Raw genomic sequence first — 14,120 nt, forward strand, 5'->3', positions numbered from 1 at the left:
CCGGTCGGACGCTCTTATCTTACGCCCCGTGTCTCCGGTCGGACGCTCTTATCTTACGCCCCGTGTCTCCGGTCGGACGCTCTTATCTTACGCCCCGTGTCTCCGGTCAGACGCTCTTATCTTACGCCCCGTGTCTCCGGTCGGACGCTCTTATCTTACGCCCCCTGTCTCCGGTCGACGCTCTTATCTTACGCCCCCTGTCTCCGGTCGGACGCTCTTATCTTACGCCCCGTGTCTCCGGTCGGACGCTCTTATCTTACGCCCCGTGTCTCCGGTCGGACGGGCCGTGCAGCAATGTTTTCTTTCCTCCTCTGTGTACTCGGGGGAAGCTTTTGAATGCGAGTCTCGCCTATAATGGCGCCGGCGCCAGCACATTGTTCACCGCACAGAAGACGACCTTGTGCTTTCATCTGCATTGTGCAGGGAGGCGCCGCCGCTGCCATTACGTGAATGTCGCTGTAATGTCATGAAAGGCACGGCGGGGTCTCAGGTGTCGTCTGTGAGGGGGCAGACAATAAGCCCCCGGGGGATGTGTCACCTAGAGTGCTCCTGCGAGGGGCAGCTGCGGGGGCTCCGGCCCCCTATACTCCGGCAGTACCATATATCTACATGTGATAAATAACGGGGTGTCACCCCACCCCCGGGTGTCAGTCTTTACCGCAGCCCCGGCATTGTATTCCCAGCACCGGCCGTCCTCAGCCCGGTCGACTGCCCGGATACAGTGACGACACTTCACCGCTCCTGATTGCCGCCATTTTCTAGCGCTCAGCTTATTGTCAGTGAATGGAAAGACAGTCACACAGCTGAGGGATTGTTACAATGTAGCAGGTCAGAGGTTTGTGCTGCTGTGTTCAGCTGAGGCTGTCTGCACTGGTACATTGTAACAAGGCTCAGCCGCTCTCAGCTGTTTCGCTCCCTATATGTAAACAGTAATGTTTCATTTGCTGACAGGTTGTGACAGTGGAGATGAATGTGCGCTATCACCAGCCAATCACATGGCTTGTACCAGGCAGCAGCTGGGATGTGATTGGCTGCAGCGTTGTGTGGCCGCACCTTCTCGACGGTCCGCACAGTGCACACGACCTCGGCTTCCAGCGTCACTTTCCCTGCACCATCCAGAACCTTCCTTCCACAGATGTCGCTGATGACGGGAGGGTCCGAGAGCGCAGCAAAGTAAGTGGACTGAAAGGAGGAAACACCAGAATGAAAACCGGCAAAAAGCGGACAACTACCCCTAACATCCCACACGAGCTCCGCTGCAAAGCACCTAACAGGCCGATCATCAGGGACGACACCCCAGTTTATCACAGGTAGCCCTGCTGCACGTCAGTATCACAGCCCCACCAGGATCACCGCCTGTCCTCTCCACGTTACTATCACAGTGCGCTATCGTCGTCCGTCCTGCGGTGTCGTCACCCATTCTGCGTTGTCGTCACCCGTTCTGCGCTGTCCTTCTGCAGTGTCGTCGCCCGTCCTGCACTGTCGTCGCCCGTTCTACTCTGTCGTTCGGCAGTGTCGTCTCCAGTCTTGCGCTGTCGTTCTGCACTGTCGTCGCACGTTCTGCACTATCGTCGCCCGTTCTGCTCTGTAGTTCTGCAGTGTCGTTGCCCGTCCTGCGCTGTCGTTCAGCAGTGTCATCGCCCATCCTGCACTGTCGTCGCCCGTTCTGCACTATCGTCGCCTGTTCTGTGCTGTTGTTCTGCGCTGTCGTCGCCCATCCTGCAGTGTTGTTCTGCGCTGTCGTCGCTCGTCCTGCAGTGTTGTTCTGCGCTGTCGTCGCCCGTCCTGCAGTGTGGTTCTGCGCTGTCGTCGCCCGTCCGTCAGTGTTGTTCTGCGCTGTCGTCGCCCGTCCTGCAGTGTTGTTCTGCGCTGTCGTCGCCCCCGTCCTGCAGTGTTGTTCTGCGCTGTCGTCGCCCCCGTCCTGCAGTGTTGTTCTGCGCTGTCATCGCCCGTCCTGCAGTGTCGTTCTGCGCTGTCGTCGCCCATCCTGCAGTGTCGTTCTGCGCTGTCGTCACCTGTCCTGCAGTGTTGCTCTGCGCTGTCATCTCCCGCCCTGCAGTGTTGTTCTGCGCTGTCATCGCCCGTCCTGCAGTGTCGTTCTGCGCTGTCGTCGCCCGTCCTGCAGTGTCGTTCTGCGCTGTCGTCACCTGTCCTGCAGTGTTGCTCTGCGCTGTCATCTCCCGTCCTGCAGTGTTGTTCTGAGCTGTCATCGCCCGTCCTGCAGTGTTGTTCTGCGCTGTCGTCGCCCATCCTGCGCTGTCGTTCTGCGCTGTCATCGTCCGCCCTGCAGTGTTGTTCTGCGCTGTCATCGCCCGTCCTGCGCTGTCGTTCTGCGCTGTCATCGCCCGTCCTACGCTGTCATCGCCCGCCCTGCAGTGTTGTTCTGTGCTGTCGTCACCCGTCCTGCAGTGTCGTTCTGCGCTGTCGTCGCCCGTCCTGCAGTGTTGTTCTGCGCTGTCATCGCCCGTCCTGCAGTGTTGTTCTGCGCTGTCGTCGCCCGTCCTGCAGTGTCGTTCTGCGCTGTCATCGCCCGTCCTGCAGTGTCGTTCTGCGCTGTCGTCGCCAGCCCTGCAGTGTTGTTCTGCGCTGTCGTCTCCCGTCCTGCAGTGTTGTTCTGCGCTGTCATCACCCGTCCTGCAGTGTTGTTCTGCGCTGTTGTCGCCCGTCCTGCAGTGTTGTTCTGCGCTGTCATCGCCCGCCCTGCAGTGTCGTTCTGCGCTGTCGTCGCCCGTCCTGCAGTGTCGTTTTGCGCTGTCGTCGCCCGTCCTGCAGTGTCGTTCTGCGCTGTCGTCGCCTGTCCTGCAGTGTTGTTCTGCGCTGTCGTCGCCCGTCCTGCGCTGTCGTCGCCCGTCCTGCAGTGTTGTTCTGCGCTGTCATCGCCCGCCCTGCAGTGTTGTTCTGCGCTGTCGTTTCCCGTCCTGCAGTGTTGTTCTGCGCTGTCGTCGCCCGTCCTGCAGTGTTGTTCTGCGCTGTCGTGGCCCGTCCTGCGCTGTCGTCGCCCGTCCTGCAGTGTTGTTCTGCGCTGTCGTTTCCCGTCCTGCAGTGTTGTTCTGCGCTGTCGTTTCCCGTCCTGCAGTGTTGTTCTGCGCTGTCGTCGCCCGTCCTGCAGTGTTGTTCTGCGCTGTCGTCGCCCGTCCTGCGCTGTCGTCGCCCGTCCTGCAGTGTTGTTCTGCGCTGTCGTCGCCCGTCCTGCGCTGTCGTCGCCCGTCCTGCAGTGTTGTTCTGCGCTGTCATCGCCCGCCCTGCAGTGCTGTTCTGCGCTGTCGTTTCCCGTCCTGCAGTGTTGTTCTGCGCTGTCGTCGCCCGTCCTGCAGTGTTGTTCTGCGCTGTCGTGGCCCGTCCTGCGCTGTCGTCGCCCGTCCTGCAGTGTTGTTCTGCGCTGTCGTTTCCCGTCCTGCAGTGTTGTTCTGCGCTGTCGTTTCCAGTCCTGCAGTGTTGTTCTGCGCTGTCGTCGCCCGTCCTGCAGTGTTGTTCTGCGCTGTCGTCGTCCGTCCTGCGGTGTCGTTCTGCGCTGTCGTCACCTGTCCTGCAGTGTTGTTCTGCGCTGTCGTCACCCGTCCTGCGCTGTCGTCACCTGTCCTGCGCTGTCGTCACCTGTCCTGCAGTGTTGTTCTGCGCTGTCGTCACCCGTCCTGCGCTGTCGTCACCTGTCCTGCAGTGTTGTTCTGCGCTGTCGTCACCCGTCCTGCGCTGTCGTCGCCCGTCCTGCAGTGTTATTCTGCGCTGTCGTCGCCCGTTCTATGCACATGCCTATCATTCCTCCATTATTCCTCTTGCAGGACTGCTGGTGACGTCATGCCTGTGCTATATACGGCAGTGTTACAGTCACTGCTCCCCATCATTATGACGTGTGGTGACGTCATTACCAGATGTCCGTACACGTCCTCCGGTCCCCGGAGATAGATGCTGTTCAGAGCCTCCTCCAGCCGCTCAGGGATCAGCCGGGACCGGTAGTAGTCGGCTGCGGCGGCGGCCCGCTGTGTGCGGCCTGGGGACATGGCGGCGGCCCCGCTGCTCATCGCGGATCCTGCGTCTTCCAGGCCTAGTGCCGGTTGCCAGGTAGCGAGGCATCAAGCTGCTCGGTTACCATGGACACGGCGCTTCTCAGACACTAGAGCACAGTGTGCACAGACACGGAGCTGAACTACAGCAAAATGGCGGCGGCTGCCGAGACTGAAGGCGCGAAGAGGGCAGACGGAGGTGGGCGGGGCCTAGAGCGACCTATCACAGCGCCGCCTGAGGGAGAGCAGGGGCCAGTGACAAAACATCGCGGACAAAGGTGCGGACACATCAGAAAACCAAATGACGGATTGTACATTGTCCTGTCTGCAGCCAGAATCCAGACATTGGCCACCATCACTGGACATGAGGCATGAGGACATGAGTATGAGGCAGCACAGAGTCCGGTATCAGACATCAACCACCCTCACCGGACATGAGGCATGAGGACATGTGGATGAGGCAGCGCAGAGTCCGGTATCAGACATCGGCCACCCTCACCGGACATGAGGCATGAGGACATGTGGATGAGGCAGCGCAGAGTCCGGTATCAGACATCGGCCGTGGTCACTGGACATGAGGCATGAGGACATGAGTATGAGGCAGCGCAGCGTCCGGTATCAGACATCGGCCACCATCACTGGACATGAGGACATGTGGATGAGGCAGCGCAGAGTTCGGTATCAGACATCGGCTTCCGTCATCGGACATGAGGCATGAGGACATGAGTATGAGGCAGTGCAGAGTCCGGTATCAGACATCGGCCGTGGTCTCTGGACATGAGGCAGGAGGACATGAGTATGAGGCAGTGCAGAGTCTGGTATCAGACATTGGCCCTCGTCTCTGGACATGAGGCAGGAGGACATGTGGATGAGGCAGCGCAGAGTCCGGTATCAGACATCGGATGTCGTCACTGGAACATGAGGCATGAGGACATGAGTATGAGGCAGTGCAGAGCCCGGTATCAGACATCGGCCTTCGTCTCTGGACATGAGGCATGAGGACATGAGTATGAGGCAGCGCAGAGTCCGGTATCAGACATCGGCCGTCGTCACTGGACATGAGGACATGTGGATGAGGCAGCGCAGCGTCCGGTATCAGACATCGGCCCTTGTCTCTGGACATGAGGCATGAGGACATGAGTATGAGGCAGCGCAGAGTCTGGTATCAGACATCGGCTGTCCTCACCAGACATGAGGCATGAGGACATGTGGATAAGGCAGCGCAGAGTCCGGTATCAGACATCAGCCACCCTCACCGGACATGAGGCATGAGGACATGTGGATGAGGCAGTGCAGAGTCCGGTATCAGACATCGGCTGCCGTCACCGGACATGAGGCATGAGGACATGTGGATGAGGCAGCGCAGCGTCCGGTATCAGACATCGGCCACCCTCACCAGGCATGAGGACGTGGATGAGGCAGCGCAGAGTCCGGTATCAGAAATCGGCCGTCGTCACTGGACATGAGGCATGAGGACATGTGGATGAGGCAGCGCAGCGTCCGGTATCCGACATCGGCCACCCTCACCAGACATGAGGCATGAGGACATGTGGATGAGGCAGTGCAGAGTCCGGTATCAGACATCGGCCACCATCACTGGACATGAGGACATGTGGATGAGGCAGTGCAGAGTCCGGTATCAGACATCGGCCACCATCACTGGACATGAGGACATGTGGATGAGGCAGTGCAGAGTCCGGTATCAGACATCGGCCACCATCACTGGACATGAGGACATGTGGATGAGGCAGTGCAGAGTCTGGTATCAGACATCGGCCACCATCACTGGACATGAGGACATGTGGATGAGGCAGCGCAGAGTCCGGTATCAGACATCGGCCACCCTCACCGGACATGAGGCATGAGGACATGTGGATGAGGCAGTGCAGAGTCCGGTATCAGACATCGGCCACCCTCACCGGACATGAGGCATGAGGACATGTGGATGAGGCAGCACAGAGTCCGGTATCAGACATCGGCCACCATCACTGGACATGAGGACATGTGGATGAGGCAGTGCAGAGTCCGGTATCAGACTTCGGCCACCATCACTGGACATGAGGACATGTGGATGAGGCAGTGCAGAGTCTGGTATCAGACATCGGCCACCATCACTGGACATGAGGACATGTGGATGAGGCAGCGCAGAGTCCGGTATCAGACATCGGCCACCCTCACCGGACATGAGGCATGAGGACATGTGGATGAGGCAGTGCAGAGTCCGGTATCAGACATCGGCCACCCTCACCGGGCATGAGGCATGAGGACATGTGGATGAGGCAGCACAGAGTCCGGTATCAGACATCGGCCACCATCACTGTACATGAGGCCATGTGGATGAGTCAGTGCAGAGTCTGGTATCAGACATCGGCCACCATCACCGGGCATGAGGCATGAGGACATGTGGATGAGGCAGTGCAGAGTCCTGTATCAGACATCAGCCACCCTCACCGGACATGAGGCATGAGGACATGTGGATGAGGCAGTGCGGAGTCCGGTATCGGATATCGGCCACCATCACTGGACATGAGGCATTAGGACATGTGGATGAGGCAGCGCAGAGTCCGGTATCAGACATCAGCCACCCTCACCGGACATGAGGACATGTGGATGAGGCAGCGCAGCGTCCGGTATCAGACATTGGCCACTATCACTGGACATGAGGACATGTGGATGAGGCAGTGCAGCGTCCGGTATCAGACATTGGCCACTATCACTGGACATGAGGCATGAGGACATGTGGATGAGGCAGCGCAGACTCCGGTATCTGACATCGGATGCCATCACCAGACATGAGGCATGAGGACATGTGGATGAGGCAGCGCAGAGTCCGGTATCAGACATAGGCCGCCGTCACCGGACATGAGGCATGAGGACATGTGGATGAGGCAGCGCAGCGTCCGGTATCAGACATTGGCCACTATCACTGGACATGAGGACATGTGGATGAGGCAGTGCGGAGTCCGGTATCGGACATCGGCCACCATCACTGGACATGAGGCATGAGGACATGTGGATGAGGCAGCGCAGACTCCGGTATCTGACATCGGATGCCATCACCAGACATGAGGCATGAGGACATGTGGATGAGGCAGCGCAGAGTCCGGTATCAGACATAGGCCGCCGTCACCGGACATGAGGCATGAGGACATGTGGATGAGGCAGCGCAGAGTCCGGTATCAGACATAGGCCGCCGTCACCGGACATGAGGCATGAGGACATGTGGATGAGGCAGCGCAGAGTCCGGTATCAGACATCGGCCACCCTCACTGGACATGAGGCATGAGGACATGTGGATGAGGCAGTGCAGAGTCTGGTATCAGACATCGGCCACCATCACTGGACATGAGGCATGAGGACATGTGGATGAGGCAGCGCAGAGTCCGGTATCAGACATCGGCCACCATCACTGGACATGAGGCATGAGGACATGTGGATGAGGCAGTGCAGAGTCTGGTATCAGACATCGGCCACCATCACTGGACATGAGGCATGAGGACATGTGGATGAGGCAGTGCAGAGTCCTGTATCAGACATCGGCCACCCTCACCGGACATGAGGCATGAGGACATGTGCATGAGGCAGTGCAGAGTCCGGTATCAGACATCGGCCACCATCACTGGACATGAGGACATGTGGATGAGGCAGCGCAGAGTCCGGTATCAGACATCAGCCACCCTCACCGGACATGAGGACATGTGGATGAGGCAGCGCAGCGTCCGGTATCAGACATTGGCCACTATCACTGGACATGAGGACATGTGGATGAGGCAGCGCCAACTCCGGTATCTGACATCGGCTGCCATCACCGGACATGAGGCATGAGGACATGTGGATGAGGCAGTGCAGCGTCCGGTATCAGACATTGGCCACTATTACTGGACATGAGGACATGTGGATGAGGCAGCGCCAACTCCGGTATCTGACATCGGCTGCCATCACCGGACATGAGGCATGAGGACATGTGGATGAGGCAGCGCAGAGTCCTGTATCAGACATAGTCCGCCGTTACTGGACATGTGGATGAGGCAGCGCAGAGTCCGGTATGAGACATCGGCCGCCGTCACCGGACATGAGCCATGAGGACATGTGGATGAGGCAGCGCAGAGTCCGGTATCAGACATTGGCCACCATCACTGGACATGAGGCATGAGGACATGTGGATGAGGCAGCGCAGACTCCGGTATCAGACATTGGCCTCCATCACTGGACATGAGGCATGAGGACATGTGGATGAGGCAGCGCAGACTCCTGTATCAGACATAGGCCGCCGTCATCGGACATGAGGCATGAGGACATGTGGATGAGGCAGCGCAGAGTCCGGTATGAGACATCGGCCGCCGTCACCGGACATGAGGACATGTGGATGAGGCAGCGCAGACTCCGGTATCAGACATTGGCCTCCATCACTGGACATGAGGCATGAGGACATGTGGATGAGGCAGCGCAGACTCCTGTATCAGACATAGGCCGCCGTCATCGGACATGAGGCATGAGGACATGTGGATGAGGCAGCGCAGAGTCCGGTATGAGACATCGGCCGCCGTCACCGGACATGAGGACATGTGGATGAGGCAGCGCAGAGTCCGGTATCAGACATCAGCCACCCTCACCGGACATGAGGACATGTGGATGAGGCAGCGCAGACTCCGGTATCAGACATTGGCCACCCTCACCGGACATGAGGCATGAGGACATGTGGATGAAGCAGCGCAGACTCCGGTATCTGACATCGGCTGCCATCACCGGACATGAGGCATGAGGACATGTGGATGAGGCAGCGCAGAGTCCGGTATCAGACATAGTCCGCCGTCACTGGACATGTGGATGAGGCAGCGCAGAGTCCGGTATGAGACATCGGCCGCCGTCACCGGACATGAGCCATGAGGACATGTGGATGAGGCAGCGCAGAGTCCGGTATCAGACATTGGCCACCATCACTGGACATGAGGCATGAGGACATGTGGATGAGGCAGCGCAGACTCCGGTATCAGACATTGGCCTCCATCACTGGACATGAGGCATGAGGACATGTGGATGAGGCAGCGCAGACTCCTGTATCAGACATAGGCCGCCGTCATCGGACATGAGGCATGAGGACATGTGGATGAGGCAGCGCAGAGTCCGGTATGAGACATCGGCCGCCGTCACCGGACATGAGGACATGTGGATGAGGCAGCGCAGACTCCGGTATCAGACATTGGCCTCCATCACTGGACATGAGGCATGAGGACATGTGGATGAGGCAGCGCAGACTCCTGTATCAGACATAGGCCGCCGTCATCGGACATGAGGCATGAGGACATGTGGATGAGGCAGCGCAGAGTCCGGTATGAGACATCGGCCGCCGTCACCGGACATGAGGACATGTGGATGAGGCAGCGCAGAGTCCGGTATCAGACATCAGCCACCCTCACCGGACATGAGGACATGTGGATGAGGCAGCGCAGACTCCGGTATCAGACATTGGCCACCCTCACCGGACATGAGGCATGAGGACATGTGGATGAAGCAGCGCAGACTCCGGTATCTGACATCGGCTGCCATCACCGGACATGAGGCATGAGGACATGTGGATGAGGCAGCGCAGAGTCCGGTATCAGACATCGGCTGCCATCATGGGACATGAGGACATGAGTATGAAGCAGCGCAGAGTCCGGTATCAGACATCGGCCGTCGTCACTGGACATGAGGCATGAGGACATGTGGATGAGGCAGCGCAGAGTCCGATATCAGACATCGGCCGCCGTCACCGGACATGAGGCATGAGGACATGTGGATGAGGCAGCGCAGAGTCTGGTATCAGACATTGGCCGCCGTCACTGGACATGAGGCATGAGGACATGTGGATGAGGCAGTGCAGAGTCCGGTATCAGACATCAACCGCCGTCACTGGACATGAGGCATGAAGACATGTGGATGAGGCAGTGCAGAGTCCGGTATCAGACATCAACCGCCGTCACTGGACATGAGGCATGAAGACATGTGGATGAGGCAGCGCCGAGTCCGGTATCAGACATCGGCTGCCATCACCGGACATGAGGCATGAGGACATGTGGATGAGGCAGCGCCGAGTCCGGTATCAGACATCGGCCACCCTCACCGGACATGAGGCATGAGGACATGTGGATGAGGCAGCGCAGACTCCGGTATCAGACATCGGCCGTCGTCACTGGACATGAGGCATGAGGACATGTGGATGAGGCAGCACAGAGTCCGGTATCAGACATTGGCTGCTGTCACCGGACATGAGGCATGAGGACATGTGGATGAGGCAGCGCAGAGTCCGGTATCAGACATGAGCTGTTGTCTCTGGACATGAGGCATGAGGACATGTGGATGAGGCAGCGCAGAGTCCAGTATCAGACATCGGCCACCCTCACCGGACATGAGGCATGAGGACATGTGGATGAGGCAGCGCAGACTCCGGTATCAGACATCGGCCGTCGTCACTGGACATGAGGCATGAGGACATGTGGATGAGGCAGCACAGAGTCCGGTATCAGACATGAGCTTTTGTCACTGGACATGAGGATGAAGCAGAGCCCGGTATCAGACATTGGCCGCTGTCAAGATTATCGCAGCCAAGGAAGATCATGCAGAACCACCCGCTGTGATCTCTTGAGCGAACAGCTCTCTGCTGCCCCCTATCGTCCAGACAATTACACGATTGGCCAACGATTAATGTTGGAGGTTGCAGGCTGTTTGCATTAACAGGCTAGTTAGTGTAAAACTAACAGTGAACGTATAATATATACACCTCCGGATTCCAACACATGGAATATATGTATATACCCCCGTACGATCACTGCTAACTTCATGATAACCCAGGAAAGATTATTAGCTGCTACCACCAGTCGGGTTTTTTACAGGCTGACTGGACGCCTGGTTCTGGTAGTGTATGGCTTCGGGCGCAGTTTACGGAACATATGGAACAGAACTATTAAATTTTACTTTTAATCCAGAACGATAGTTTATAAAAATATATGAAAGATTTTATAAACGGGACAAAACAATACAGAATATACAGTTACATAAAATAAAAGGATAAACCAAGAAAACTTACTAGACCTGCTGTGAAGAATATTGGAGAGGATTATAGAGCCCTTCAGTGTGCAGTTGTAACATGAACCTGAGCAGTGGGCGTGGAGGTCAAGAGACTAAGAGTGACAAATATCTCACCTGGCCAGCTTCAAATAAAGCAGTTACACCCCTTCCAGCTAGCTGGTGAGCTGCTACAGGAAGACCCCCTGTGGATCCAAGCCATTTGCTCTCCCTTTATTTCAGACAGCTATAATGCGATATTGAGTTATGGAAATACTATGCGTCCCAGCCATACACCGAATAGATTTCCGAAATCCCAAGAACATGGGGAATGTCCGCCTGGGTCTCGACCCAGTCTAGCACATAGGGATATGGAGATACACGGCACAGCCATTCGGGAACCCCTAGGGCATCTGTGTTTAGTCTCCACGCGTAGCGTGCCCAGCTGGATCCGATGACACCAGATCCGGCTCCCTAGGACCGTTGATTCAGGAGCTATGACCCATCTTAGTTTCTGGATTTTATAGCTGCTAGAAGCCAGGGGTGGATATTTGGGTCCAGCCCAGGGAGCAGAAAGAGGGTGACCCAGAGGGGTTAAAAAGCTCCTTCAGCTCTTGGCTTATTGCTTTTTCTCATGTGACAGAAGTGACCCAACAGGGGGAACCACAAGCCTCCCATGTGGCAGCCCCTCCCCCGCGAGCCAGGCCTTTTATCTGACTGGTAACTGACTCTTAATATCTGCTTATATCTTTTGTACCACTACTATTGTGTTTGCATCTCTTATCATTATGTATGTATAACCCTTATGTATATAGTGTATTGTTTAGTGTGCCCTTAAGGTGATTAAATATATAATATAACCCTGGGCTGCTCTTTTATCTCGATCCACGAATCCACATGTCCGTTGTTCATTTCAACTCACATGCTACTGGGGCTGGTTTCCGACCCAATATAATTCCCGTTACGGACCGTGGCTTATGTTTAATAGGAACTGGTGGCAGTTCTACCGGGCTGATAAGGTTCTGTTTCACTGGGGTCAGTGAGAGGGGCCTCTTAGCCTGTCAGTGGTGTGAGCGAGTGTGGTGCCATGTCAGTGACTGGGTGGGCCACCTCTTCTCACCCCCGGTACCTTCCTGGATCCGTGAGGTCAGGGGGTATCTGTGTAGAACTGTACCAATCTGACCTTACGTGTCCCCGAGGGGGTGCGGAAACATCACATTGCAAAGTGCGGATCCTTAACACGTGATCCATCTTACTTAATCTCAACGTCATGCGTGGGGCATGGTGGGGATTTATCACGTGGTGGGATCTCTCTGGTGCCTTTAGTCACGTGTGGTGGCAGCGGTGGGATTCTGTGGGATCTGTGGTGGCAGCGATGGGATCGAGATAAAAGAGCAGCCCAAGGTTAAATAATATATTTAATCGCCATTAGGGCACAATATATAAATAAGGATTATACATACAAACAAAATAATAGTGGTACAAAAGATATACGCTGATATTAAGAGTCAAGTACCTGTGAGTGTGGAACGCATACTCACAGACACTAAAGACTGCCAGTAGTAGCTTTTGCTGCTGGGGTCTTAAAATCAGCCCAGCATAGACAGCTCGAGTTCAAATATTGTAAGGTGTGTGGGTGCAACAGGTTGCAGCTCTGTGTCAGTGACCATAGAGTGCAAAGATAGCCAGGGGCAGTACCAAGGAGGTGACCAATACTACGGATGGTGGGGAGGAGGTGGAAGACGATGTTGCTCTAGGAGAGGGGGAGTCTAGGCCAGGCTCCCCAAGGAGACAGTCACTGGCGATCGGTTCCGCAGTGGTCCACTCACCACCTGCCAATCCCCCCAGCCAGGCCGGCTTGGATGACCTCATACAAGCTGCCCTGGCCAGTCTCAAGGCTGGGGATAAGGCCACCTATGAGACCCTCATGATAGAACTTCAGCGCGAGCACCAGCAAAAAAATGCTTCAGCTCCACCTGCAGACCCCAGCTAGTTGCCAGCCCCCTGATATCCAAGTCCCAAAGCTACGGGCAGAGGACTTCCCCATGCTGGACAAATGCGTGACTTGGACACTTTCTTGCTGGCATTTGAAAAATCCTGCCATCAGTACCATCTGCCTGAGGACTAGTGGGTCTGGTTCTTAACCCCTTGCCTCAGGAGTAAGGCCCTGGAAATCTTTGGGTACCTGCCCAGTGGCTGTCCCGAGTAACTTCTAGCAAGGTTCACCAGAGGTGTAGCCCAGGGACCGACAGTGGTACTCCAGCTGTTCAGGGCAGAGTTGTTGCAGATGGCGCATGAGATTCCAATGGCCAGACATCTAGGGATCACCAATGCCAGGCTAGCCCAGCATTTCTACTGGCCAAGGATGGGAGCCGAGGCGACTGCCTACTGAATTTCTTGCGATACCTGTCAGAGGGTGGGGAAGGTGGGGCGGTGCCTCAAAGCCCCACTGGTAACTGTGCCCATCATTGAAGAGCCTTTCAGGAGGGTGGCTGTGGATTCGGTTGGTCCGATGGCCACTCCCAGCAGCTCCGGGAAACACTTCATACTGATCGTAGTAGACTCTGGCACCCGGAAGAGGAAGCCTTGTCGTCCATTCGGGCCGACAAGGTGGCCACCACTTTACTGGAGATTTTCTTCCAAGTGGAGTTTCCCCAGGAAATGCTCACTGACCGGGGGATCCGGTTCATGTCGCAGCTGATGGAGTCCCTCTGTAAGCAAATACAGGTGCAACATCTGGTGACCAGCCCATACCACCCACAGACCAACGGCCTATGTGAACAGTTCAATGGCACCCTGAAGCAGATGCTTAAGATGTTGATCGACTCCCATGGGCGCGACTGGGAGCTGTACCTCCCACACCTGCTATTTGCCTACCATGAGGTTCCACAGGCCTCAACAGTGTTCTCCTTTGAGCTCCTCTACGGCCGACATGCACGGGGGCCCCTGGTATAAGAGGGGACTTAGCCACCCCTGAAGTGTCGGTCATTGAATATGTTGTGCGCTTCTGTGATGATGCGGGCCTTGGCGCAGCTGGTGAACGGTAATATGACGCGAGCCAAGGCGAACCAGAAG

The 14,120-nt window shown here is 56.4% G+C and overlaps 1 protein-coding gene across 1 annotated transcript in view; it reads right to left on the reverse strand.

Moving 5' to 3' along the window:
• The window catches only part of ENO4 (enolase 4), a 62,189-nt gene extending 58,081 nt beyond the window's left edge, over positions 1-4,108 (reverse strand). Inside the window, exons 1-2 of the mRNA XM_073681267.1 lie at positions 3,867-4,108; positions 1,054-1,182 (exon numbers count right to left, since the gene is read on the reverse strand). Coding sequence (XP_073537368.1) covers positions 1,054-1,182; positions 3,867-4,019 — 282 coding nt within the window. The 5' untranslated portion in view covers positions 4,020-4,108. The remainder of the gene's footprint in view (positions 1-1,053; positions 1,183-3,866) is intronic.
• Between the last annotated feature and the right edge of the window lie 10,012 nt (positions 4,109-14,120).

The sequence above is a fragment of the Phyllobates terribilis genome, unplaced genomic scaffold, assembly GCF_046119375.1.
Source record: "Phyllobates terribilis strain yellow unplaced genomic scaffold, ASM4611937v1 Scaffold_5__5_contigs__length_657084704, whole genome shotgun sequence".
Classification (NCBI taxonomy): domain Eukaryota; kingdom Metazoa; phylum Chordata; class Amphibia; order Anura; family Dendrobatidae; genus Phyllobates; species Phyllobates terribilis.